Here is a 27,591-nt window from a genome sequence, read left to right on the forward strand (position 1 = left end):
GTTTCTTTTATTATTATTATTTTTTTAATATAAAAAATGTGGGGACAGGCGAGGCAGGGTTTACATGCAGGGAGATGGCAGAACCCCTCCTTGCCTCATGCCTCTGTCCACCCAGCCTGCAGAGGGAGACTAGAAGGTCAGAGGATCAGGCTGAGGAGGGGCCCCACAAGTAGGGGCCTAAGGATTCCTAGCCTGGGGCCTGCCCCTGAGGCTCCAGCCCACCCTCCATGAAAGCCCAGGGCCAGTCCTGCTTTGGCTTTTGGGCTTGCTACCCTGAGCCAGCGGGCAGCCTGGTGTCCCTGGGGGCGGCTGCCACTTTTCCTCTTCCCCGAGGTTGGGCAGAGTGGCAAAGGGCTGCATGTCTGGCAACACTGAGTTCTGAGGCTGGCAGTCAGACCCCTGTGCCTTCTTCCTGGGTCCACTGGACCGTGCCAGAGCCGTGGCAGCCAATAAGCACCATCTCCAGGCTATGGGGCTCCCAGGGCAAGGCCAAGCCCCCTGACCCTGGTGGGGGTTCTCCAGTGCTGGTAGCCTCAGTCTGGCTCATGGGCTCTGAGGGCCCGGTCCTAGCTCCTTCCTCAGGAGGTGGTGAGCCAGGGATGCTGGGCTCAGGGCAGAGTTCTCCTGAGCCCGGTGGCTCTGAGTCAGAGGCGGAGGTCCAGAAAGCTGTGGCTCGAGGCCAGGGGGAGCTCTGAGATGCTGGGGGCCCCCAGGGCCAGGGTGCTACGAAGGGAGGGGGTCCCGGACGAGGGTGGGGCCAGGTCCCACTCAAGACAGAGCCAGCTGAGGGCTGCAAGCAGTAGGAGGACGCCCCAGTGTCCACACACAGAGGCTGCAGTAACCCAGGGGTGCTGGCAGGGCATGGCCCCTCTCCTGACACCCGAGGGCACAGGCCCTCCCCATGGGGTGCCAAGATGAGCTGCACAGCCTGGCGCAGAGACTGCAGTCCCTCTCGCATCTGTAGCACCTGCTCAGACAACTCCATCACCTATGGGAAGGGAGGAGAGTGAAGTCAAAATCAGGACCTTACACAACAGCAGGGCCCCTCTCCCCTCCCTGCTTCTACCTTGCCCCTCACCCACCGCCTGCTGAAGCTTGTCCAGCGTGTCTGTGTTCCTCACCTCGCTGGGCCCAAGAGGGGCAGTGAGCAGGCCATTCTCTGTGGACAGTAAGATGGGGTTACTAGCCAGGGCTAGTAAGAGGAGGTAGCGCAGGGTCCAGGCCTGTTCCCGAGATAGCACAGACCACGTTGGTCTGGCAGGACCTGATGTCAGGAAGGGCCACTTCCAGCCTTGCTCAAGTTGCTGAATTCTCAAACTGCCAGAGGGCCTCAGGCACACTGCCCCATGCTTTCCCTCTTGGGAAGCTGCTTTCTATGCCTGTCTCTTGTTCTGTCCTCTAGGGACATGGACACTCCTGGGAGCTCATTACCTGGTCTACTCCAGGGGCTCCCTGGCATCGCTGGGGGCCATTTTCAACTCTGCTTCCGCAGCCCTTTATCTTCCCATTGAGCCAGGCACTGTGCTAAGGGTCTTAGCAACATAATCTTATTTAACATATACAACAACCATTTTACAGACTGGAAGCTGGGGCAAGAACCAAGGTAGCATTGCTAGAGAGCTGACAGCAGAGACCCAAACCCCCTTCCCAGCTACCTTCCAACACCAAGGCGCTAGTCTTCACAAAGCTCCCTGGCCAGACTACGCAGGTAAGATGAGGGCAAGAGGGCTTCCAGGAAAAGTCTATATCCTGCCGGTTTCTCAGAGGTTCACAGGACAAAGGGACTGCTCTGCCGACCTCCCCCCAGACCCAGGCCCCAGTACCTGGTCCAGGGGAGGGGCTGCTGCTACATTCCGGACCAGACTGCCCCACACGGAAAGAGAACTTGGGCTGGTCAGAGCCACAGCCATCCTCAATGCCATCTACTACCCTGTGGACACAGGTGCCAGGACAATAAATCAACAGATGGGTAGCCACTGCCAGGTTTCCTGGGACAAGATGCCCCAGTGTTCTCACACAGAGGCTGCAGGAGCTGGGCAAGGGGGCTTGGGGCCCCAAGAGAAAGATTACATGAGGTCCCTTCCCCTTGGAGCTTGCAGTTTTGCTGGGGGTCCAAGCTCAAAACATGAAACAGCAAGAGAGATCTAAGCAGTGTACAGCCCTGCAGGAAATGGTGAGGTGGGGGCAGCAGGGAGGTGGAGAAGTCAGGGAAGCTTTCCTGGAGGAGACTAGGAGGGGTTAGGATGGAAGGATGGGCATCTAGGGCAGGGGTGTGCCTGGCCGGAGCCCCAGCCCTATCACCACCATCTCTGCCACAGTGTAGTAGCCTCGGGCCTGCTCACCTGGGGCTCAGATCCGGGGGCATATTCCATGGCACAGGGGGCAGCCGCAGCCCCTCTAAACTCCGAGGGTGAGCAGAGGGGCCAGCCTCAGCCTGCGAAGCCCCTGCCCTGCCAGGCCGCCCTCTGCCCCCTAGCCGGGGCCGGGGCACCGTTCGACGTGGGGATAGCAGCTTGGCGGCCGAGGAAGAGGAAGTACAGCTTGGGGACAGCAGGGGACTGGAGGGCTCATCAGCTGGGGCTGGTGAGGCTGCGGGGCCCTGCTCCCCGTCTGTCTCCTTCTCCTCCAGCGTGGACATGAGAGTGTTGTCGCCGCTCAGGGAGCTGGTGTCCACCTGGGGGTAGTAGGGGACAGGGAACCCACATGGATAGCCCTTACTGTGTCCCACTCACCTTTCCCACCCTGGCCTCATCTCCCTAGAAGAGAGAAGCCATCTTTGTTAAAAAGGATGCCCAGTGTCTCCCATCCTTCAGAGGAAGAGGCTCAGTATGTATGTGTGGTGGGGGAAATGCTACTTTTCTGCTGCCACCATAAAGCCACCAAGCCCTGGAGACATTCGCTGCCCCTCAAAATTCTAACCAAGTGTGGCTTGGTCCCCCAGGCTAACAACTATCCAAGAGAACATACTAAAAACTGGTTTGGAATTGGTGACATAAGCCAGGAAAATCCAAGCCCCTCAGAACAGACTTGTTTCACCATGAAGAAGCTGGGGAGATGCAGTGACCTGGAAGGCTGTTCATGGCCCTGCCCACTCTTCCCCACTGTTGCCATGCCTCGTCTTCGGCCTGCAGGCTCTTTTTCTGGTACTAGTAGATTTAGCTGCCCTCCCCTAAGACCTCTCTGGGAGGGCCAGGCTGTCTCAGATAGGCCGGGGAGAGCTGGAAAGGTTAGCCAAGCATGGCTGGGCTCTAAAGGACAGAATGTGAGTATGAAGGGGCAGGGAGAGTGTGGACCCCTCCACCATGTGCAGGGGGCATTCACCCAGACCATGTGCTCACACAGTACCTCCACAAACCCTGGCCTTTGCCCACCTTACCAGGCTCCCTGACACCCCAGCCCCCATCATGCATGTACCCAGTATCCTCACCTCTGCAGGGGCTCCTCCAGCACCCAGGTTGTAGCTGAGCTCCCCTCGGAGGCCCCGGCTGAAGCATGGGGCAAACTCGGGGTACAGTGCTAGGCTCTCATGCAGCCCAGCTAACTGCAGACACTGCAGGACACAATACGTCAGCCCTTTCACATCAGCATTGGCCTTGACCACCTGCTCACGCCGGGGCAGCTCACAGCCGATCAGATCACCCTTCCCTGGGGAGAGGAAGCAGAGGTCAGTGAGCCTGCCTTTCAGCCACTAGAAAGGGAAGTTGAGTGAAGGCTGCTGAGCTTTCCTCATGGGCTGAGCAGGGCCTTTCCAGCCTGACCCCCACTGTGGGGCCGGAAAGCCAAGACACAAAGAAGCAGAGGGGCCCAGGCCCTGAATGATCCTGTTGTCTGCCGTGCTGGCTCTTCAAGACAGGTTTGGGGTGAAAAGCACTGTGACCCAAGCACTCAAGCACATTTTGGATCAAAGCTGCTGTGCAGAAACACATCCAGCTTTTAGCTCTGAGACGGTTGGGCAGTCACCAATTCTAGCGGCTCCCTGCATGCCTGGGAATCCACATCCTCTGGGAAAGTTAAACCAATCAGACTCCCAGGCCCCATCCTTACCTACAGAATCAGAATATCTATGGGAGACCCACAATCCAATGGTTTTCCAGCCTGTGTGGTGATTCAGGTGTAGCTTATCTAGGAGCAGTATGTGGAATTAACAGGTTAGTGCCCTGTGTGGCACACTGAAAATATCAAGCCCACATTGCTTTTCTCCCTGATCCTGTATTAAACTGAGGCTGTGGTACTTTCTTGATTTTACCAGCAGGTGTCAATAGAGAGTTTCCCAGCTAAGGCTGCCACCTGGCTGACAGAGATTGTAGAACGGCATCAATTAGAGTCTGTATCCCGCCAGATCTGAGATGTTAAATGGTGAGGAAAAAAATGTGTGTCTTAGAATCAATGAAATACGGTGTCTCTGATCTCGGACATGGAGAGAATGAAACGAATTAGTGGTGATAAAGTGCCTCATACATAAGCAACCAAAGTTCATTTCCTTCCCTCCGAACCCGACAAAAGTCCCTACAGATTCTTCTCTACAGGGATGGCATGCCATCGGGCTTGGCAGAGCACTCACTGCCCTCACAAGCCAGCTCAACCCATGGCCAGACCATTGACAATATTGGAAAGTGTTTCCTTATCCTTAAATAAGAAGATGGATCACTGCTATCCCCGCCTTGGGCTGCCTCATGCTGCCAGCAGAAGTCTAAATGTTCATGGACTTTTGCTCAAACTTAAAAGTGGAAAGCATCATTGTTTAATCTTATTTTCTTGGTTTCAGGCCATCTTTCTGGTCCCTTCTGAGAGCTGTTTAGATCTCACTGTGATCATCGGATGAATGAGCTCTCTCTCCTCATATGTGTCATGTAGAAATAGGATAAGTGTGTATTCCTTGTCTTCAACCAGAAAATGAGATAAAAACAAGAAATAGAACAGGACCAAGGACAGAGTTCTGTGCCACTGGTCTCGGGGACTAGAGACCACCCTTCAGGCTGGCATCTCAGCCAGAGCCTCCACCTCAGCTCATCAAGCCCTTTAAGGTCGTCGTCCCAGAACCATTGCCCTGCCCATTTCTCTTTGTCTTGTCTCCTTCCTCCCCGACAACTGATTTTGCACATGCTTTGTTGTCAGTCCTACACAGAAGGAGGGGCCAGAATCAACAGTGCTAGATGCATGGTGAGCCTTAGCTGTCAGGAGCAGGGAGGAGGCACCTGGATGTTAAACTAAGGAAGCAGGTGAGGAATAGGGTGAAGGCGAAGTGGAAAACCAGGTCATGGGGAACCAAGCATTCTCAGGGCACTCAGAGCCTCCGAGTCAACAGAGGACCAGTTCATCCAGAATTTATGAGCAAGGCCAGGATGGATCAAAGGTGGTATAAATCCCAATACTGGGAATATTCCAGAGGCAAAGGCCCAGGGCAGGTGGTGGTGGCTATTCTTGAGGCTCCATCTTAATACTGAATGTGGCTATTCTGAGACCTGGTGCCTGGCATCAGTGAAGAGATGTTCTTGCAGGACCCATGCCAGCTCCCAGCCACACCGCTTCCTCGGCTCTGAGCTGAAACCATCTGTTTAATAATCTACTTGACAATCTTGCTTTGGAGTGACCAGTCTGCAATTGTTAAAATCTGTCTTTATGCCTTTCTGAATCTCTCCAGTTCTCCATAATTTCTCAAGGATTGCCAGCCATATGTGAGTGGCCATAACTCTGTGTGCTCAGAGTCCTGGCATAAACTGCATCTAGGTCCAGAAGCCAAATTCTTGAATGACGAAAAGTGAAGGGCATAGCAGCGTCTTGCCTCTCTCAGCTCCAAGACCTCTTGATGATACTTCTTTCTCCTGTTTCTTGTAGGAGCATCATCCTCTTTGAGGGTAAAAGGATGAACACACAGTAGCTGCTGAGGATCTGGTCTTCTTGATTCTCCAGGTTTGTGACACATCATAGCTCTTCCAGGCGTCACCTGTCCCCACAGTGAGTTGACAAGCGTTTGGCTGCCTGAAGATTCCACTGTGATTGGGATGCCACCTCCTTTCTGTCCCACTCTGTCCCGCATGCAAGGTCCTCAATTACCCAACCAGACCACAGTGTTCCCACCCTCTGGGGTCACTGCCGACAGCCTCCCACAGTCCAAGCACCCCGCAGCCCTGAGGCCTTGCATTTCCCAGAGGGCTCGAATGTGCTGCGCTTCCACGCATCCTGAAACAAAGCCCTTTCTGCAGTGCACAGTCTCCCCAGAGCAGAGCGCTCAGGAGCACAAGGTATGAAGACTGAAGTTTGGAGTCGTGAAGACTAGCTCTAACCCCAGCCTACCAATTCATTAACCTCTGGGAGCCTCAGTCTCCTTCTATACAAAACAAAAATAACAATAGTTCCTCCTCCTGGGTTTTGAGGTTTGCTTGAAATGAAGGTATAAGGAACACAGCTGGCCCCACTGTGAGACCCTGGGGTCAGCACTATTAAATTAAGATGCCGAATCCAAAACTGCAATCTCTCCTTTGTCTAGGGAATGGATCCTTCATCTTCATCTCTTTCGCTTGCCAAGAACGGAGAACACACACTGAGTCTGAGCTCTGCTGTCCCTGGGGCTGCTCTGTCATCTGCCCTGGGAAAGTAGCCTCTCCCCTTTCTGCAGCCCAGTGGTGGTGGGAAGCCCCACAAGGACAACTTCCATTCCTCCCTTTTCTAGCCCTATCTGAACATTCTCTCCAGTACGTCCATCCTCAGCATTTGAATTTCCTCCTGCTCTCCTCTGTCCCCTTAGAGACTAAAGGCTGGTCCTCACTCACTCCAGCCACCACCCTCAGATCCAACACCCCCAAGATTGGTTCCACCTCCCTGTGTTGCCACCTTGTGGTCACTGGGTCAGCTCTGAGCTTTACCCAGGGCTCCATGGCTACTCCTGACTCCATCCTGGCTGTTTCTCCCTGGGTGGTCTTGCCTGGGTCTCCACTCTGGGTTTTCTGCAGATGGGACCATCTGCCTCCCACAAGCCCCTGAACCCTCTCTCCCATCCTCACAAACCTAGGATGGCAAGCACGGTGCCGCCCTTGAGCACCTCCATGGAGCCGGAGCAGACGAAGTAGAGGGCCTGGAGAGCATCGCCTTGGTGGATGAGGTACTCGCCCGGTGTGCAGAAGGCAGGCCGCAGGGCCAGGGACAGGGCCCGCAGACAGCCACGGCTCGCTGCCTCAAACAGGGGCAGCTGCAGGACCTCCTTGTGCAGATGCATGGCAATATCTGCACGAAGTTCATCTGGGAGGCTCTGCAGCAGCTGCAGGTGGAAGGAGTAGGGTTGGGGTGGCAGAAAGGAGGCAGCCTCCAGCCAGCCCCACAGGTTCCAATCAGTGAGAGGGTTCTCTTTTTCTCTCTCAATCACTTTACCCCCTCTATGAGCACCTCCTCTAGACCTAACAAAGATGGAAAGGGGCCTTCGAGCCCTCTGTTCCATGCTGCTGTCTCCCCAGGAGAGAGCAGAGGCAGAAAGGCCAGAATTCTGCATTCCTTGCCCCCTAGCCCACTTCTGAGAATTTTAGGCCAAGTGCACACCCCTGAGGGAGCGAAGGCTGGAAGGGCCAGTCCGGGAGTCCCGCGTACCTCTGTGGTGTCGATACCGTTGTTCACGGCCCAGGTCGCCTGGAAGTACTCGAGCATACGCTGCTTGAGGGGCTTGGGGATGCGGTGGATGCGGATGTAGTCTCGCAGGTCGCGGGTGCGGCTGTGGTACAGAAAGCGGCGGGCGTACATGCGCTGGATGATGGCCGTCACGTTCCCAAACACCACCGCGTGCATCAGGGCTGGGGAGGGTGGTGAGAGGGGGTCACCTCCAGGACTGGCCTGGCCCAGCCTGACACCGTGCTGGACATCTCTGTCCTAATCCCGCATCTCCCACCCGCTCCTAGGCAAGGCGCATGCGCCACTGTGTGGTATGGAGTCCTGCAGCCAAGTGGGCGCTCCCGGCCCTGGCCTCGAGTTCCTTGGGCTCCCTAAAGCAGAAGAACCTCTGGGAAGAACCTTGGGACCCTGGGAGAGGTAGGGAGGGAGGGGCCGCCTGGGGCCAGAAGTCTGGGAGTGAGTCCAGAGAGTGGCAGGCCTCACCACCGATGAGCATGGTGCAGATGGAGAAGATCTTTTCGGTGTCCGTGTTGGCGGACACATTGCCGAAGCCCACGCTGGTGAGGCTGCTGAGTGCGAAGTAGAGGGAGGTGATGTAGGCGCTGCGCAGCGAGGGGCCGCCCAGGAGCTCCAGCGCCGTCCTGTTGGCATCACTGCTACAGTTGTCACTCTGGCCAGAGCTGTTCCCTACATCTGGGCTCTGGCCCACCAGGTAGTAGGGGGTCTCCAGTCGGCGCGCCAACTCCTGCAGCCAGCCTGAGGAGGAGGCGGGTGGGCCTGAGTCAGCAGGACAGCACTGCCACGCTGTGGGTGCAGGTGTGCCTGCTGGTACCCCTGGGGTAGGGGGCATGTGGATACAAATCTAACCCCATGGCTTCCCACCACTTTCCTTCTATGCAAGCCCAGCACTCCTCGTTCCACCCCCTCAGCCCTCAGCAAGAGAAGCACATGAAGATCAGGCTGAGGCTGTCATCTCCCCAGCCAGCATCGACTGGTGCTGAGGATGAAGGAGCACTGTGCCCTCTTCCCCTCAGCTGGCACTAATCCCAATCGTCCCCAGGGCTGGATGGGTGAGGCCACCTCCTTTGCCTTGTCCACCCAGGCTCCTCTTGCTCTTTCTCTGAGCTCGCCTGCTCCAGAAAGCTGCCTCCCATTCAACCTCTTCCTTCCCTACAATCACCCAGCCTCACACAGGTTCTCAAGCACAGCAGCATGGACATGCACATACACACCATCAAGGCTATATACATGCTCCGCACAGTTGAAAGCACAAGGATACACATATGTGAGCATTCTCAGATACACAGCCATAGCCACTCAAACAGAAAAGACCTGTGCACACTTTGGAGATAAATAAGGATACACAGGTGCTTTTTACAATGGCACCCAGGTTAGGGAGGGAACACACTTGCATGTACATAAGCACACAGGTGAGGACACTCAAAGGCCACAGATGGGCAGGCACCTGTGCACATAGAGAGGTCCTCAGCACACATGCAGACACAGCCAGCCTGGGCCTCCAGTGGAGGCCAAAGATCAGCCCAGTCTCCCCATTAACCCCACATTCTCTGGGCTGGCCTTGGCAGAAGGCAGGGCTGTGAACTGGGGTCTCTCAGGATCCCATGGCTGCCTGCAGCCACTCTGAGTCTAGCTGGAGGGTTATGGGCATCATAGGATGTTAGATGGAGGTTCCCAGGGCCTGCAGAGGTCCCAGGGGTCAGAGCAGAGCTGGGGGCCATGGGGAGCAAGGGAGTGAGGGCATATTGGCTGATATAGAATGGAGATGCAGAGGGTAAGTACTGAGAGTGGGCTTAGGATCACAGGCTGCAGTGAGACCCCTTCTCTACATTCACTCTCCCCTTCCCACCTCGACACATCTTAGCCTCTTTGCTCCACATTCTCCCCAACACCTTGCATATGCTGTCCCCTGAGATCCAGACTCCCCTTCTCTCACCCACGCATTTATTCAGCAACCTGATGTATATGGACCAAAAACTGGGAGAACCTACAGGAGCTTACTGCAGGGTAGAAGGTACATTTCAGAGGTAAATAAGGCTCAAGTGCCACATGATGAGGCTCAAACCAACATGCTATAAGGCTAGGGCGAGAAGGCTTCCTGGAAGAGGGGATATCTGTGCTTGGTCTCAGAGGATGGATAGAGTTTTGATACAAACTGAGAGGAGTCATTCCTGATTTAGAAAAAGGCATGAGCCAAACCTTGAGATAAAAACACGTACAGGCAAGCAGCTCTGCTTAGCTAGAATGGAGGTACACACTGGGACATCAAATTCCAGGCTAAGGAATCTGGGGGGCTGTGATAAGGCCCAAGCCAAGGTAAGGATTCCTCCCTCTTGTTACTTGAGGTATTCTGTGAGAATGCAGGGGAATATGCAAAACTTCTCGGTCATTAGTTAATTGGGCCAGAGGTGAAGCCAGTTGCCTGGTGAGGATTGCAGAAAGCAGGAGGATAAAGGGAGGGTGGCAGAGGAACCTCTCCTCTCTGTGTTGGGCTGGGGCAGTAGCTACTCCTGCCCCAGGAGCTGGTGGTGGGATGGTGCCTGTATGTGGAGAGGGTCAGGCTGGCAGAAGCTGTTCTAGAGGCTGGCGTCTTTCATACCGTGAAATGCCCTTAGCAATTTTCCTCAATATTTAGCACAAGCTTTTGAAAATCCAGCCCATCTCCACTGGGCTCATGGAAATCTGGGGCAGGAACTGTGTCCACACCATGGGCAGCGGAGCAGGGGAACCCAGACAAGGAAACCATGAGAAGGTCCCTTCCACAGACAGAGCCAGGCCACCTACGGACATCCTTCCACAGCCAGACTTTGGGAGGTCTGGGTGTGGCTCCGACCCAGGTGGAAAGCTAGTTTCCCTGGAGAAAGAACAGGCAGATGATGATGTGAAGAATTTGGAAACTCTTCAAATGTGAACTAGTACCAGACCCAAATAAAACAAAAGCACTCTGGAACTTATGGTTCAAGGGTGCAAAAATTACCACGTATATCTGCAAAATAGTCAGCCGGCCCCCCGGATCCCCATGGTCTTTATGTGGGGCCCAGAGCCCTCTGGGAGCCAAAAGTGTTCTTAATGTCAGCTCCGCAGCCCCTGTGAAGTGGCCAGAACAAAGGAGCCACATAGACTCCTGTTTTAGGGCAGGGGGACTGAGCCGGGAATTTGGTGTCTTGGCTCACTTTTAGGTCAGAGGTTTATGTCACTATTATCCATCTCTTGGCCCTCTGACTGTGTTTGCTGGGTGGCCATCTGATCCCAAGAGCAGCCTCCACCGCAGCTTCCCTCTGGGAAGGGTAAGCACCAAGGAGCTGACACTGCCTGGAACATCTGTGTGCATGGCAACTAGAGCACTTGGGAACTCTCCAGGTGGGCCCTCTGGGCCACACACCGGTCTCTGTGGGCTTGGCAAAGGAGCGATCATTCACGGGAGCCTCCTCATCCCTAAGAACTGATTAGAGAGGCTTTCTTAGGCCTACCTGGACCCCGCCAAGGAGCGGGAAGTCATAAGAGGCCATCTGAGCAGCTGGTCTCTTGCCCACTGACTGGAAATACATGCTAAAAGCCAGCTACTGGGCAGTTACCAGAGGGCTGGAGAGCCTAGGAGGAGGAAGGTGTGCTAAATTTTGGAGCTGTGAGTATGGAGAGTTAGAAATGGTTGAAATAAAATGGTTTCGAGTAAGAGAGAGGAAGGATGGAAGCTGAGATATTCACATAGGAATCCAGTGGAATCACCAAAGGAGAATAAGGTGAGCGGGGAGGAAAGATCAGAGGAAAGCTTGGAACTGGGAGGGGCTGGGGCAGGAGGAGGCCCAGGCCAGGGCAGAGAGGCAGAACATTTTGAAGGAGTGTGGTTAGCAGGGTCAGGTGCTACAGGGAGTTTAAGGGGACAAGGGTTTGGCCCAAGAAGGTCACTGTAACTTTCTGGGTGACATTTTAAGATGAGAGGGGGAGGTGGAAGCCCTCCTAGCAGTTGTTAAGATATGAGTGGGAAGTAAGCAGAGGGAGGAGTTGTGAAAGTGGAGGTGAAATGAAGGAGAGTGAAGATACTGATGCAACTGAAAAAGGCTGCATTTTAGTCTGGAGGAGGGCTCCGAAGCACCTGAGAGAGATGCAGCCTGGAGACAAGAGCGGGGAAGGGGCCTTAGGAGCCAAGGTGGTGGGGAATGCGCTTAGAGAGGGTGGCGAGAAAGTGCCAGGCTTCAGAGCAACCCAGGAGGGCAGTGGCTTCCTGTGCAACCTTCTCCTGAGAGGGGCGGGGTTCTCAGCTGGGCAGGGGCTCAAAAAATTGACAAAAGTTTGGCCACAGGAGTTTTGGCCACAAAAGTTTGGTCCCATTAATGGGTTAATAGGACTCCCCTAGGCAGTCCACCATGCTTTCTCCATAATGCCTGGCTGCTGGAGAACAGGCCTGCGGTGAGGTGGTGGCTCTGTCACACACCTGCGCAAACACACAGACACACTCACAGACACACACACCAGCCCCACATTCTTCTCACAAACTCAGGTCTACTTGCACAGATGTTCCTGTGATACACGCATAGGCGCACACACATACCTGACACTGTATCAGTTCACAAACATACCCCGACAGACACACGCTTGCACTCACATTTCCCTGACACAAGCACATTCGAGTAGACACACTCCTCAGCAGGCATGTACGCACACTCCCTTCCCCAGGGAGCTTCCAGTACCGATCTCAGGTAGCTCGGATGCGCTGCTCTCAATTTCCTGCTGGCCAATGTAGAACCAGATGCAGGCCACCCAGTGGGCCAACAGGGCAAACACAGCCATGAGCAGGGTCAGCACCACCGCACTGTACTGCGAGTAGCGATCCAGCCGGGGGAGCAGGCGCAGCAGGCGCAGCAGGCGCACAGTCTTCAGTAGGTGGGCCCCGAAGTACTGAGGCAAGGGAGAGAGGGTGGTCACCCCTGGGCCAGCGTCAGCCGCCCCACCCCAAAGCCCACCCTGCCCAGCCACACTGACCACGTTGACTTTGAAGGCATGTAGCAGATCGAAGGGCAGGGCTGCGATGACGTCCAGCAGGAACCAGGTGGTAACATAGTGGAGGCAAATGGACTTGGGGGCAAACACCACCTGGCCCGACTTGGACACGAACGTGGTACGGAAATTCAGCACGATGTCTGCGGAACGTCCGGGTGGGAGTCGGCATGGGTGGGAGAGGAGCTGTTCTCTACTGGGCACTTGCTCAGTATTTGACACTGTCCTGGGCCCTTGGCCTGCAGTAACTCTAAAAGGTGGATATTGCTATTCCTATTTGATGGAGGGAGATACTGAGGCTTGGAGAGGCAGCGACTAGCTCAGGGTCACATAACTCATTAGTGGTAGAGACACATTTGGAACCCAGGCCTGATTTCAAAGCCCACAGGTCACAAACAAGAGGAGGGCAAGGGGTACACTGGTGGGGCACTAGAGTCATGCAGATTATTCTCATCAAAGCCTGAGGGGCACCTGGCATGGGGTGGGGTGGGAGGCACAGAGGGCACCTACCAAGAATGAAGAGGACCTCCACAGCCAGGTCGCAGACGCTAGGAGGACCCCGGGCGGCGCTGGGCTCCCGAGCTGTGCTCACACACACGTTGTAGGGCACGGTGACGGCCACATAGAGAGTGGCAAGTAGAATGAAGCCGTCCCAAGTGGCCCTCAATGCCCCACAGTGCAGCAGGATGAATGGTGACTTCCGGATGGCGGCTACTTTGTACTCAGGCAAATTGGGCTTCTCCCCAAATACCCCCTTAGTAAGACAGGGCAGGTCCAGGCAGGGAGGATAGGAAATTGGTACAAGCTGAGTTTGGATGGGGTCCAGGACAGGCATCCACCTCCTTCCCCTCTCTACATTCTCAAAGCAACCTCTGATGTAGGCTTTAGAGTCTCCATGTTATAGATCAGAAGACTAAGGATCAGGGAGGTCAAGTGACAGCTGAAGTCACACAGCTGCTTAGGAGAGGAGCCAGGATTGAGCCAAAGCCCATCCGACCCCAGAGCTAAGACTGTCCTCTATCCCTTTGATGGATCAGGCATATGACAGTCCCTCTCTCAGTCACAACCCCCAAAGTGCTGTGCAGCCCCCTGGACATTCTGTGGTAGGCTCAGTTCCCACCTCTAACTCCTCACTCAGCCTGCCCTTATCCTGCCCCGACCCCCAGGCACACACCCTAGTGCTCAATCCACCTTATTGAGCTTGTGCTTGCCCTTGGGCTGCTTCTGCAGGTGCCCAGACAGGTGGTAGAGCACAGCCCGGCTCCGCCGGCGATTGGCATTGAAGCCTTTGGCTCCTGCCCGGCCATATCGGCGCCGGCCACCACCTGCAAAAGAAGAGGGGCCCATGAGGATGATGGCGAGAGAATCTTGGGTATGGGACACCAGTTGCGGGGTCATGGATGGGTCTGGCTCTTGACTAGTCAACCTGTTTAGAGATGGGGGCTCTGGCATTCCTCACTTCCTAGGGTCACTGGCCACCCCCAGCAATGGGCAATCCTATGCGTGCTTATGGACACTACTCCCAGCATCTGCTTCCAGGAGAAGATTTAGACCAAAGCAAGGCAAGAGAAAATCTCCACAGGGAAAAGCCTGGGAATGGAGGGGAGAGGTGGTTCCCAGGGGTTGGGGAAGTGCAGAGTGAGCAGAAAGCCATCAGGCAGAGTCGCAGGAGCTCAGAGAAGGAGCCCAGGGTCCAACTACAGGGACCACTGAGGACTTACATTGTGGAGAGGCCTACCTGGGCCTGGGGGTGGGGGAGTGGAGAATGGAGAGTACCCAGCATCCCCAAGCGGCAAAGAGGCCTTGGAGCAGGTTCAGATAACAGCTTGGTGAGCTGTCCAAGGACCTTCCCCAGCCTTGGGAGGATACGAGAGGGGTTGGGTGCCAAAAATTTAAAAGAGGGCTTTGGCTAGGACTTCCCAGTCAGGTTTTCGTGAGGAAAAGGCACGGGGGATGGGGGGTGGCCGTGCTCCGTCTCACTAATTGGTCAGAAAATGGAACTTCACAGGCACTAGTGGAGTTTGTTTTCTTTCAGTTTATTAGTAAAGTTGACTTCAAAACTCCCACTGTGTCTCCACCTGCCTATGTGGAAACAAGCTTTCCATACCCGGGCATGTGGAGAGGAGAGCAAGCAGCACAAGTCTCTCAGCAACAGAGTAGGAGTCAAGAAGTGTGAGTGCATGAGGGGACCCACAAGCTCAGGCCTCAGGTGCTCAACACCCCAGTCACAGCAGCTAAATCAAAGCCCTCACCAACACCCACCTGTCTCCTTCCATTTCTCGGGGCCCCCTCGGTTCTTGGTGTCACTGATGTCCTTGTGAGAGACCAGGAAGAGGGCCACCTCCCCTTTCTCATTCTTGATGGGTATCACATCCAGGAGACACCAGAATGGGAGCCCTGGGCACAAAGACAAACTCAGCCTAGCCCCCATTCTCACACTGCCCAAGGAGACAGAGGCACCAACGACACCCCTGGCTGAGATACAAGTAGAATTCTGGGAGAGGAGCAGCAGCTCACTCCACTTAGAACAGGGCTTGATGAAACAGGGCAGAGGAAAGCAAGGGAGAGCAGGGATGACTATCAGATATGTGTGTCCATAGATCTGTCTTGCTGACATGGGGACATTTTCCTGCTGGGGTAAAAAACTCAAGATGGGAAACTGAGTGGAGGCTGAGGCTGGGATAAGGATAAAAGAGAAGAGAGCCAGGGACAGCGGTGGGGTGGAGGAAGAGGAGGTGGGATGTGGGAAAGTGGAATGAGATGGGAAGATGGAAAAGATGATAATGGAAAGGAGGGACAAAGGATGGGATGGGTGCCAGGCTGAGGGAGACTAAGGAGGTAAGGCCAGCCGGCCAGGCGGCCCCTCACCACTCTTCCGGTATAGGATCAGCTCTGCCTTGAACTCCTTGTGCTCATCAAGGGCTTTGCGGATTTGCTGGCGTACAAGCTCACTGGTGTCTGGCCCATAGAGGAAGGAGCAGGCACAGCCTCGCTGCATGACCTCAGCCCGGGAGAAACCCGTGAGGTCACAGAAGCCATCAGAGCAGTAGACCACAGGAAAGAGCCCCGCCACCTGTGCGTTGCCCAGCACGAAGTTACTGTCTGCAAGAGAGCACCTCTCAGAGTAGGCATGGGGTACAGAGGCCCAGAATCCATCACCCCTCCTTTCTCAAAAGCCTGCGACCAAAGGTAGGCTTTACAAAACCCAGGAGTCCTGTGTGAGTGTGTATGTGTATGTGCGTGTGCGTGTTTGGGGGAGACATAGACAGACTTAGGGCAGAGCTGCTTATGAGCAGGAATGAGTGTGTCACCTGTGTCAGTACCCCACTCCTAGTAGTATGCGTATGAGTGCATTTAAGAATCGGCAGTTGTGAACACTGAGATTGGTGAACGCAGCCCTGTGTGGGCATTATGCCCTCTGTAGTGTGTCCTGAGCAGCTTGGGATAAGGGGCAGGTTCGGGAATGCCCAAAGGAGTACTGCACCACCAGCTCTAGGCCAGTTTCAGCCCTAACCCTACCTTTGCCAGGCTCACTCACCAGCCAGGTACCCAAGTTGGCTGTCTGGCTCCTCCCACTGTGACCCACCTGGACTGGGAGGCAGTCCAGGCCATCATCCATTCTGCACTCTCTGTTTGAGCCCCAGCTGGGTGACCTGGCTCAGGAATTAGTGAATGTCATTGAGAATGGGGGTGTTAGAATGGTAGCTGAATACCATAGCCTGGAGCCAGGAATGTATTGGGAGTGGGGGCGCTGAATCAGCAGGCTGCAGGAGCCAAGCACACAGCAAAGCAGATGGAGAAGCCTGTGTGTTTGTGTGTGGTGGGGTGGGGTGAGGGGTATCAGATGGGTTCCCACCCGATTCCTATCAAGAGACAGAGACCATGAAGGTCGCTAGGCAGAGGGCTGGGAAGCCTCACTGGGGGGCGATTGTGAGGGAAGAGGAAGGGGGAAGGGGCTTTTCACGACTTTCCCGGTGCTCAGGGACTGGGAACTCACAATCCAGAAGCTCTGGTCTCCTTCTCCAAACTTCCCCAGTCTTGGTGGGCGTCCCCAAACCTATTTTTTAGGAACTAGTGGACTCCGTACGTGGGTTTAGGTTGGTGGGTTCAGGCGGTGAGGTGAACTTGACCAAACGGTGCGCCCCTAGGTCCCGCCTACTCTATCTCCGTTTTAAAATCTCTTCTAAATCTGTTTTTTGAGCCCTCAAGGCGGTTCCTGAGCACCGCGCCCCCGCCTCATCCCCCAGTCCACCAGTTCCAGGGTGGTCGGTGGGATAGCGCCAGACTCAGGGATAGGATGGGTCCGGGTTCGCGCCCCAGCGAACAGACGGCATTCCAGGCCCCAAACTCGGAGACTTCAAGCCGTTTCGCCGGGCCTGGGACAGTGCTGACTCCGAACTTTTGTGTGAAACGGCTTCTGGAAGGAGACGGTGGTCCCAGCTAATAGCGGGGATCTGGGGGAAGGAGGGAAGGTGAGAGCAGGAGGGCGGCAGGCTGAGATGTGGGGTGCAAGACCCGCAGGAACCCTGGAAAGGAACGGCTAGTCCGGGAGAGTCGAGGGTCAGACTCACGCGTGCCGTCGAAGCGCGTGGCGATGGTGTCCAGGAAGGTGTTCTGAGGCGCCAGGAGTCCCCGCATGGCCGGCATTTTAGGCGGCCGTGGCCGCCCGCCCCATCCCTCCGGGGCGCGGGGACTCAGCGCCGGGGGAGGGAGCCCTACTCGGCCTCCCTCCTCCGGGCCCCGCGCCCCCTAGCGCAGCCGTCGGGGGGCAATGCCCACCCCCGGCTTGCAGGCCCCTCCAGCCGTCCGCGCGTTTGGAGGCGTCCCGGCCGTCGGGGCCCGGAGCATCGCGCGCGGCCCCTCGCTCTCCGGCCGCCCACGAATCCTGGGCTCCCGGCTCCGCGCCGGCTGCGCTCTAAGCACCTTGAGCTCGCGGCGGCGGTGACTGCGGCTCCCGTTTCTGCTGCAGGTCTGCTCCCGCTCGAGCTCGGCTGAGCGCCGGGTCCCCGCAGCTTTCTCCGTCTGTCGGGGAGAAGCGGCAGCCTCCCTCTCTCCAGCGCCCGCCGCCTGCACCGGGGTAACCATGGAGACCGGGCACACCCAGGCAGGGCCGCCTCCTTAAAGGGACAGGCCTCCCACCGAGGGATCTCCCTCCCCTAGGGACCTCGGTGGGGGTAGGGAGGCGGCGGCCCTCCTACTCCTGCCACTCGAGCCGCCCAAAGCCACCCCCTCGGAGAACCACTGACGAGCGCCTGGTCCTGCTCGGGCTACTCAGTCGCAGGGATGAGGCGTCTTTCCCTGCAGCTGGGGGTTCTCAGAGAGCCTCGCTGCCTGTCTTCCCCAGGAGGGACCTGAGGAGAGCTCGGGGGAGGCGGGGTGTGTTTTAGACTAAAATTTAGAGGATGCGTTCCTGGAGGAAAATGTAATGGGAAAGGGAGCTGGGCAACTAGCGGAGGTAGTGAAGGCCCGGCAGTTGGCGGAGGTCGGGGCCCTTGAGGGGCGCCAACTGTACAGGAGAAATATAAAAGGAGATTTGGGGAGGGGCGGTCTGAACATAGCTTCTGGGCATCTAAGCCTTTCTCAACCTCAACTCGACCTCTGGAAAATGCATCGAGGAGAAGCCGCTGCTGGCAGGAGCTGGCAGGGAATTAGAGGGTTCAGACTCTCCTCGTGTGTGCCCCGGGGGTGTAAAGAGAGTGAGTGTGTGTGTGGGGGGGAGCTAGATCCTATGTCTCGTCCCTAAATTTTTATGTCTATTATTCGTCACCTTTTGCAGCTCCCCGGGTGCGCTAAAGGGTCAGGTTGCAAATACAGGGGACAGGTAGACATCAGACTTGGAAGAACTTCCCAATCTTGTGCGCGTAGATATCGGCGAGCGGGGAGGGAGGAGGACCCAGCCTCCTCGCTCTCCGCCCGCTTTCGGTCCTCAAGAATTCCGCTCTGAGCTGAAGGGGGAGCTGCCGGGGGGAGACGGGGTGAGGTGGCTGAAGGGCCCCCCTCCGGTGAGTGGGAGGGGAGGAGGGGCGGGGCAGGCGGAGAGGAGCCGGGCGCAAGGGGCGGTCTCCTGCCCGTCTCCGGTGCTGCGTCGATGCTCCCAGCCTGGCGCTGTAGCGCCGCTCCTCCTCCCTCCCACGGTTTGTGGCGAGCGCGGCTACCGCCCGCGCCCAGAGGAGCCGCTGGGGCCAAAACAGCAATTTGTTCCCAAACGAGTGAAGCAGGAGGCTCAGCACCCCCACCCCTCTAGGAAACACATCATAGTCACCAGCATCGGAAAGGAGTGTCCCCTGCTCCACCTACCCTTTATCCGAGATGAGGGCCAAAGCCCAGACACCTGTATTAAAATTAGTTGGCGCTTTGGAAGGAAAAGGAAGCATCCTCTTCCCGCAGTTCTCTGAATCCTGGAATCTCACTGCCAGGAAGAATGAGCCTAAGAAGTCTGTAGATCAGGTTCTCCACCTCCACCCCCAACCCCGCAGAGGCCTGGGCTGCAAAGTAACCTCGCCCCTACCCGCTCATCTATGCCCCTCCGGGAGACATTTAGGCATTCTAATGAGGAGACGCTGTTATTTGGGAGTCAGCTCAATTTGAAGACAGGTTGAGGCCATGGTTGATAGCACCAGTGCCATCAACTTGGGAAACAGATTACCTAGGTCTGATTATAGCTCTGCCACTTGCCGTGTGATTTCCCTCCTGGGGCTCAATTTTCTTACCTGTGAAATGGGGATAACTACTTCAGAGGGTTGTTAGGAGAATTAAAGGACCTAGAACAATGTGTGACATTTACATCATGTTAATGTTTATTATCTGATTTTGAATCTTACAGGAGCCCTGTGCAATAGGCAGGGTAGATGCTATTTACACTCGTTTCACAAATGTGGAAGCAGAGGTAGGGATATGTAGTTTTTACCAGCGTGGTTACCCTGAGCAAGTCTTTTTATCTCTATATCTTTACCTAGTCCCTCAGGTCTTCCTGTCTTCTCCTTCCACCTCCTCCCCCCACCTCCAAATACAGGAAGGGGCAGGGACCTGGTTAGAGATAGGAAGATGGGGGTTGGGGAGGAGTTGATGTGAACAGAGCACTGGGAAGTCATGGAGCACTGACCTCCTCACTGTAATCTTTTCCTCTCCCCTTCTCTCAACTCATCAGCCACAGTGGGGAGTCACAGGGAGGGGAAGATTGAGGGAGAGCCCTGTTCAGAGCCATTGTCAACAAGAAGAAACTCAGGAGGCTGTTTTGGAGCTGCCGTGGGAGGCCTGTAGGAGTATTATCTACAAAAGGAACAAGGAGAGAAGGGAAGAGCAAAGTTAGGGGGATAAAAAACGCTCAAGGCACAAAAGATGAATAAAGCCCCTAGCCCCCAAACGGCAGGCATAGGCAGAGTCAGTCACAGTGGGTGAGAACAGGTGGCTGTCTAGGAACAGAGCCCAGGGGCCCCTCCCATCTCCTCCCCTCTTCCCACTCTCTCCACCCTCTTCTGGAGATTCCCAGGTGTTTGTTTCTCCAGCCTGGCTCTCTCAGCCAGTGTGGCCAGGCTCCGCTTCTAAGGCTGTGTTATGTGGTGGGAAAAATCTCAGGCTTTCAAGTCAGACTCATTTGGGTTAGAATTCTAACTGCCACTGACCAACTGGGTGACCTTCAGCAGGGTGGGGCTGGGGTGGGTGTTAATCTCAGAGCATCAGTTCAGTTGTGAAATGAGCTTAGAAGTGATAGCCATCGTTGTTAAAGGGTCCCCTAGCTCTGGCCTTGGGTGCTAGAACCATGGAAAATGAGTTCAGGATGAAGCCTCACAGAAGGTTCCTCTTCCCCTCTAAAATAAAATATTTTGGAATACTTTGAGGCCTCCAGTACTTGGCTACCCCTTGTCTATGTAATTCTAGGCCATCCTTTTTCTTTTAGTGGATGATCCTAGCTAGAGTGTGAGTAAACCACAATAAACTTTGAATCAAGTGAATCCTGGGAGGTACATGGTTTTATAAACAGATAAACTGTTTTATGTCTCATAACTAGTAGTTGAGGAATCAGGTCTGAACCAAGATTTGACTAGGTTAATAGCAATTTGCTACTGTGCCATACTGCTGGGGTGCTTTGTTCTGTTCTTTGGTAAACAGCTTATGGAAAGAGGGCAGCATGGTCATTTTGATGAGTGGCCGGATGACATTTAGTGAGTGCCCGCTGTGAACAGCAACTTGAACTTCATGCCTGGACTGCAGGCCCTGCCTACCACCATCCTGCCTGGAGCTGGCAAGGGAATGAATCTGAGAAATCTCCATCTCAGTCTGTGTTCTTGCAGCCCAGAAAATGGGTTTGTTTGAAATCAAGTTACAGAGAAAGCCTAACTGGGTTGTTGAAGAGAGACATAAAAAGGAGACCTGACTTTTCCCTGAGAAGTCAGAGTGGGCGGTATTTGTTCCTGCTGTTTTGACAGCAGTGAAGGGGCGGGCGGGCTGAAGAACAGTTGTGCTGGCGGTAGTGATGGTGGGTGAGTTTCCTCACCAGAAAAATCTCCTTCAGATAGTATTCCTCCTTAGTAAGGAGTAGCAACGTAGGTAATAGAACTCCTTCAGCACCTGTATGGAAATAACATTGCCTGGCTCTCCCTGGAAAACCCTGGCCTCCGCTTCACTCCTGCATGCTGCTAAACTGGTGGTGACTGTTTAGCCGGGTCAGTGCCATCAACATCTGGTCTGCTCCATCCAGAGAGCTCAGAAACTGGGGACAGAGGTGTGTTTTGACAGGTACAAGAGGGGCACCATGCTAGGGGGATATGCACTCAGAGAAAAGCCACAAGATAAACAAGATGACTGAATTATTTTCTGGTTAATAAGGTCTTTCAAGTCTTTCATATACTTTTTAACAGGGCAGGAGAGACAGAAAAGCAAAGGAGCTATGGTGAATGTTCAACTTGTCACAGGTTAGTTGACACCGGGGTGTTGTTCTGCAGCACCTGGCCAGCTACTGCCTCTTACCCCCTCGATGAAATAGTTGCCACTGTCTCCATTTACAGTTCAGGAAGAGATTCAAAGATGTTATTTGCCCAAGGTTAGCCACTCACATAGCTACCAAACTGTTAAGCTAGAATTAAAATCCAAGTGTGTGTCTCAAAAGTCCAGGGTCTTTCCACTCTCCCACACTGCCTAGCCATGAGGCATGGCTTCCAAGAGTTTAAGGAAGGGCTAAGTGCTCTATTTCCTTTACCTGCAACGTGGTTGAAAAATAGAGCTAGAATTATCGATATTTGCCTCTGAACTCAGCATAGTGCCTAGCATAGTAGGCGACTCAATGTTTGAAGGAAAGAATGTGCTCAGGTGGCTAAAGCAACCAGAAGTCAAGCTTGAATAATTTTACAGAATGTTGTCTGGCTTCCAGCATTATCATCTGGTGCTCTGAACTGGTTAAAATAGTGACAAAATAACTCCTTGTATCAGTTGGTGGCCTCCACACTTGTACCATTTTGGACACCTGTTTCTTCCATGAAGTATGCTGCCATATGGATATAACCCTCACCAGGTAGAAGAAGGTGGGATGAATCCTATAAACCAGGCAAGACAAATCCTCATTTTGTTAGGTCAAGTGGCAGAATTTCCAGGGGCAATAAGTCATTACTCTACTGACCTCCAAAAGTATAGGTTAGTTAATTCACAGATTGATAACCATGCATCTGGCTTTTCCAGGTCACTCCAGCCTAAAATAACTTATCCTGTTTTCTCACACACATACATTCATACTCATAAGACCGTACCCTGTTTTGGGATTCTAAAACCAAAGTTCACCCTACCCTATCTATAAACTACTGAACAAATGCCTGATCACCCCTTGTATAGTTCTAGTTTAAACATAGGACCCAGCCCTTAAAGTGGCGCTTCGTCCATTTTACTCACAGAAGATAGGATGGCTCTTTTAGGCATCACAATTACTTTGTATTATTTTATCTGTATGTCTCAGTTGCCCCAACTAGTTTATCAGCCACTTGAAGGGCTGTATTTTAGTTATCTTTCTCTTTCCTTAGCTTCTAGCTCAACATTTCCAAATACTGTTGGTGAGAGTGTAAATCTATGCATCTTTTTAAGAGTACTTTGTCAATAACTATGTGATCCAGCAATTTCATTCCTAAGAATTTATCCTAAAGATATACTCTCACAAATGAAGAATGATATATGTTATTATGAGATGCTCATTTTGGCAATACTTATAGCAAAAAACTGAAAACCATCAGTAGGGACTGGTTAATCTAATTATAAATTTATCCAATGGGATCTATGCAGCTATAGAAAGAACAAGGTGTATTTATCTGTACTGACATGAGAAGAGGTCTAAGTGGTATAAATCCTTATGATATATGTGTGCTAGTAAGGAAAATCTCTGTATTTTTTACTTTCCATGATGTATTCTTTTATACCTTAAAAAAAAAAAAACTTTTTAAAAAATGAATTAAAAAAAAGTGAATTTTAAGAATTTGCGTAAGTAAGGGCCTAGCAGGTATCTGTTCATAATGAAGCCATGCTAATTTAAGTGTTCTCTCTCAAGTGGCATGTAATTGCCAGAGCTAAACAACCTGAAGTTTCAAGTCCTATCTCTAGTAGGAAGGGGCAAGACATTGATTCCTAAGAGGAAATGGAAAGGGAAGGTAAAATGATGAGTAGCCAATGAGCGCTGCCTAGGGTTCAGAGCCTCCTTTCTCTTGGGAAGCCCATAACTATTATGGGGAGCAAGGAATGGGCTGCATAATTCAAACATTAAGATAAACCTAACTTCTCTTCATTTAAGAAAGACAAATGACAAATTTAGGAGCAGAGTATCTATGAGATCCTAAATGAATTGTTTTAGACATATTAATTAAAAGAATTGTAGAATTCATACAGTATGATCTCTTTTTATAAAAACAAGAAGTAAAAATCCATGTATATATGCATATACATGCCTTGAAAAAGGTCTACAAGGGTATATACCAAATAATTAATAGTCATTACCCCTGGGGAATAGAATTGGGAAGACAGAAGAACTTCAACTTTTTCCTTTTACGTTTCAGTATTATTTGACATTTTAGATACTACTTTTGTAATAAACAAAATGTAGAAAAATCTTCATAATTTTCAAACTTCTTATGGTCATAGAAAAAAACTCTCCAAATATTTTTCTATAAGGAGATTTTAATTTTGACCTCAAGGCAGTTTTGACAAACAGGGGCTTCCCATCTATCTGGGTGATTAAAGAGTCTTGCCTAGATACAGAGATAGACCTCATAATCCTTCAAGGTTGCTTCAATCTCTAAATTTCCTATAAAGTGAGGTAAGCACCTAATCAGAAAAGCAGGGCTTTTTCCTGATACCCAGCAGGCTGATGGTGTTGTTGGAAAAATTTCCAAAAATGAAGTGATGAGCCCTTTAGAATGGCTTCCCAGTGCTCGACTACTATTTTCATTACCAAGAATTTCTCTCTCCCTCTTTCTGTCTCCCCGCCGCCCCCCACTCCCTCCTTCCCTCCCTCAATCTGTTCAACCAACCTGAACCCTGGCAGCTCAGCCTCAGCCAAGGAGCCAGGGGAAACCCTGAGGCAGCTAAGTTCTGCACCACTGCCACTTACAGTCTGGGCTTCAGACTTGAGAGAACAAATGTTGGAGAAATAAATAGCTCTGCTGTTATTAAATCATAGATGCTGGGGGTGGGGGTAGGGTGGAGGGGTCTGGCACCAATGCCACCTGCTACATACTAGAGCTCAATTATACTGTTACATTCACTACTTCTGTCAAGGAACAGGCAATGGAGGAGAGGGGTGCTGATATAACCTTTGGTTGTCTGAGAAAGCTGTTAGCAGCTGCGGTTTTTCTAAACTGGTGAGCTCTCTTTTGGAAAGTCACCATTCCTTAACCTATGACTCTTTCCCACAGGTACAGCTACATTTCCTCATCCTGGCTTTCACATTTTAATTTGCTTTTGAAGTTAAGTGCTGGACAAACGACTTAGGAATCATACCTTCATTTAAGCCCCAAATAAGCTGTCCGAGATACTTCTATCCCATGAGACCCAAAGAAAAACAGAAAATGAAATGAAGTCACTTGCTGCTAGGAAACAAATGTGGGAACATTTATGCAGTTGTTTTTATTTATTCAACTATAAAGACTGACTGTGGCGATTTTTTGATGGATACATCTTAGATTAACACTAATTATATTACTATAAATTTGGTTCAAGATCAGAATAAGATTCAGAAAAGAGGGAGAATAACAACAAAAATCTTCAAACACTGAAACAAAGAAACTTTTTCCCTTTTTTAAACTTTAATTAAATGCTACTTTCCCATAGATTTCCCTAGACTGGTTTGTAGTCTAAAGTAACAGGAAACAAGGCTTTGGGCACTGAAGAAACTGCAGGTTAAGTTATGGTGCCAAGCAGGAGGCTGGAACCCTGATCTGAGTGTCAGTCTTAGGCATGTTCCGGGAGGAGAGGCAGATTCTCAAATATTTCATAGTGTTCTTTTTCACCAATTAAATTTCTCTTTCTCTGGCTAATTCAGTACAGCACTCAATCCTCTCATTGCTTTTGGTTACACTGTTGTTTAGAAGGAAACTGCCAGGAATATGTGGCTTCTGCTCAGACTGGAAAGGCAACAGGACTAGCTCTGATATGTCTCCTCCTGAGAAGCTGAACAGTAGGAGGCTGCAGAGGAAGGCCTCTTTGGAAACTGAAAGGCCTGGTGCCACGGGAAGAACATTGCTTACCCTTGGGAAACCTGGTTACAGCTGCCTATGATTCCTGGTGGAAACGACCAATCAGAATCAATCCATATCATTGGGAAAGGCCGAGGGAAAAACAGGTTTGCCTCCAAAAATGGTAAAGAGGAAATGAGGAGAGAAGAAATCAAAAACATTTAGAATGGCATAAAAAGTGACACATGTAAACTTATTTTTGTTATTAAATCTAACTATAGGTTTTCTAAAGTCCAGATACCAAGTTGAATTGTATGGGATTGAGGAGAGAGGCCAACTGGAATTTCCCTCAAGAGTTCACAGCTTCAGAATGAGAGGTCCTGGGTTTGCGCTGGGGAAGCCCCTTCTTGAATGAGGGCTTGGGTGGGCTGGGCTCCATGCTGGCGCCAGTTCCATTGGTCCCTGCAGAGTGAGCCTGGCCCCATTCACTAGTGTTTCCTGGTACTTGTGGTGGCACACTCTGATACCTGGAACCAGATGAATACCATGAGCTATTTCTGTAACGACCCATACTGTCATGTCGCCCTTGGTTCGTGGGGTCACTGGACTTTTGGCCCTGTGGCCTGTAGCCTTGTCCTCCTCGTCTGTTCCCCGGCAATACCTAAGGATAAAAGAATACAATGTTCAAAGCACTCTGGCATTATGGTACCCTGCTCATTCCAGTTCGGTTTATAGGAGTCTTCTGACAGCATAACTGTAGCATTCTGTGCCTAGGATTCAGTTATTTCTCAAGACTCAGAGAATTCTGTCAGCCAATTCAACCTAGCCACTACATCAGAGATAATAAATCTTTCACTATTTTTTCTTCTGCCTTTCACCTCTAGGCTCTTCTCCACTGAAGGGTTTTCTTTAGCTGGGCACAAGCCAAAGAAGGAAGAAAGAACATTCTTTGAGTTATTACAAGGACTCAATTGTGCAAGTATCTTATCACACGTCTGAACTTTGCAGATCATATGCCATTTGTAAAGATAATGAACATTTGGAATACTAAAATAAACATCATTATGATTTGCTTTGCTATATATCATGAACCACAGATCATGTTGCTGTGACATGTAGTACATTTTCACATTATAATCCAGAAAGCTGATGGCATGGATTTTACTTTTATCCTCCAATTCCAATGTAATATAGTTCTGAAGAATTGTTGACATTGCCTTGAATTGCTCTTTGGTATCTTTATCAAACCAAGGAGAATAAACTTTGGATTATTCTGCAACTTTCCAGTGTTCACTCCCCACATACTAGGTGCACTCTCTACCTGATATATTCTACATTGTGCTTCTAGGGAGCTGCTCCATCAGATGCACTCTGGTCAATCTGCCACTGTGGTGCTTGTCTACCTCGAGATGGGTACATGACTCCCAGTGTGACTAATTAACAGGCAATACTACCTACAACAGCTGGGATCACTGCCAACATCAGAAAGTCAGCAGTCTTGGCAACAGGAAATCTAAACTAGCTGATGGTTTGGAACATATATACCAAATGCTTTCTTTGGAACTAGCTGGGGCTGGAGGGATTGAAAATAGGTGTGGAATGAGAATAAAGAGAGGAAGGTAATGTACTGAGCTGTAAGCATTTAAATGGCGACAATCTGGTAATGTTCTTCCTAACTAGCTCAGTGGGGAAGCCAGGTTACCTCTCGATGAGGCTGGTAGGGCCGGCCACTGGAGTTTGCTATGGCTGCAGGAGTCTCTCCTGGTCCCAAGTTTTTCTTGTTAGCATTTGTAAGGCTGGGAGCGGAGGCACAGGTGGAAGACGAAGCAGCAGAGGCATCACAAAGACTACTCAAGGACACAGATGTAGCTGAACTACATCGGGACCGGGTTGAATAGCTGTTCTTTGGATGAGACACTGAAATAGAAATATGAGAAATATGTCATCATATGCTGAAAGAGCATTAAGGGTAAGGTTTTCCCTATTTCTCCATTTCACAATGAGCAATTTAAGATAAAGAATCATCTACTTGAGTAATTCTAAAGAAAAGCTTACAAATTGGGTAACAAGAAAGAAAATCTCCCTTTGCCCTCCTCCTTCATTCCCTCCAAATCCTCACTGCTTTGTAAAGAAATTCTTAGAGACAGGAATAACAGTTTAAGATCAGAGCGACACATCCCCCCACCAAGTAATGACTTCTTGGCATTTCTACTACCTAAACTCCTGGCTATGGCTCCTGCAGCTGACTAAGCCTAGGAACAATAGTATGGGCCATATGTTCAGTTTCCTACGCAAAGAACACTCTAACGTACAGACTTTGTAAAGAAAGAAAAAGGTA

The 27,591-nt window shown here is 51.9% G+C and overlaps 2 protein-coding genes across 3 annotated transcripts in view; both read right to left on the bottom strand.

Annotated features, from left to right (window-relative positions):
* Window positions 1–5: 5 nt before the first annotated feature.
* KCNH3 (potassium voltage-gated channel subfamily H member 3) lies at window positions 6–24,541 on the bottom strand. Its single transcript, XM_039882110.1, has 19 exons — window positions 19,712–24,541; window positions 19,256–19,319; window positions 18,907–19,018; window positions 18,377–18,566; window positions 17,181–17,960; window positions 15,478–15,711; window positions 14,872–15,006; window positions 13,801–13,934; window positions 13,120–13,363; window positions 12,595–12,752; window positions 12,303–12,510; window positions 8,080–8,352; window positions 7,579–7,778; window positions 7,006–7,255; window positions 3,428–3,645; window positions 2,343–2,674; window positions 1,824–1,930; window positions 1,083–1,159; window positions 6–988 (listed from the first exon to the last, which is right to left on the bottom strand). The coding sequence occupies exons 5-19, from the start codon at window positions 17,254–17,256 to the stop codon at window positions 392–394; spliced, it is 3,243 nt and encodes a 1,080-aa protein (XP_039738044.1). The 5' UTR covers window positions 17,257–17,960; window positions 18,377–18,566; window positions 18,907–19,018; window positions 19,256–19,319; window positions 19,712–24,541; the 3' UTR covers window positions 6–391.
* A 141-nt stretch (window positions 24,542–24,682) lies between these two features.
* The window catches only part of SPATS2 (spermatogenesis associated serine rich 2), a 91,153-nt gene continuing 88,244 nt past the window's right edge, over window positions 24,683–27,591 (bottom strand). For both annotated transcript variants that reach the window (XM_039882111.1, XM_039882113.1), the window contains 2 exons: window positions 26,956–27,170; window positions 24,683–25,914 (listed from right to left, as the gene is read on the bottom strand). In XM_039882111.1, coding sequence (XP_039738045.1) covers window positions 25,603–25,914; window positions 26,956–27,170 — 527 coding nt within the window. In that variant the 3' untranslated portion in view covers window positions 24,683–25,602. The remainder of the gene's footprint in view (window positions 25,915–26,955; window positions 27,171–27,591) is intronic.

The sequence above is a fragment of the Pteropus medius genome, unplaced genomic scaffold (genome assembly GCF_902729225.1).
Source record: "Pteropus medius unplaced genomic scaffold, Ma_sr-lr_union100, whole genome shotgun sequence".
Taxonomy (NCBI): Eukaryota; Metazoa; Chordata; class Mammalia; order Chiroptera; family Pteropodidae; genus Pteropus; species Pteropus medius.

Bases quoted from the DNA above. Each gene is read 5' to 3' on its own strand.
- KCNH3 (XM_039882110.1), bottom strand. From the start codon at position 17,256: ATGCCGGCCATGCGGGGACTCCTGGCGCCTCAGAACACCTTCCTGGAC. The intron at 7,256-7,578 runs GTACGCGGGACT...TTCCACCTGCAG, and splicing joins ACGGTATCGACACCACAGAG to CTGCTGCAGAGCCTCCCAGA. The intron at 1,160-1,823 runs GTACTGGGGCCT...TACTGTCCACAG, and splicing joins CAGCCCCTCCCCTGGACCAG to AGAATGGCCTGCTCACTGCC.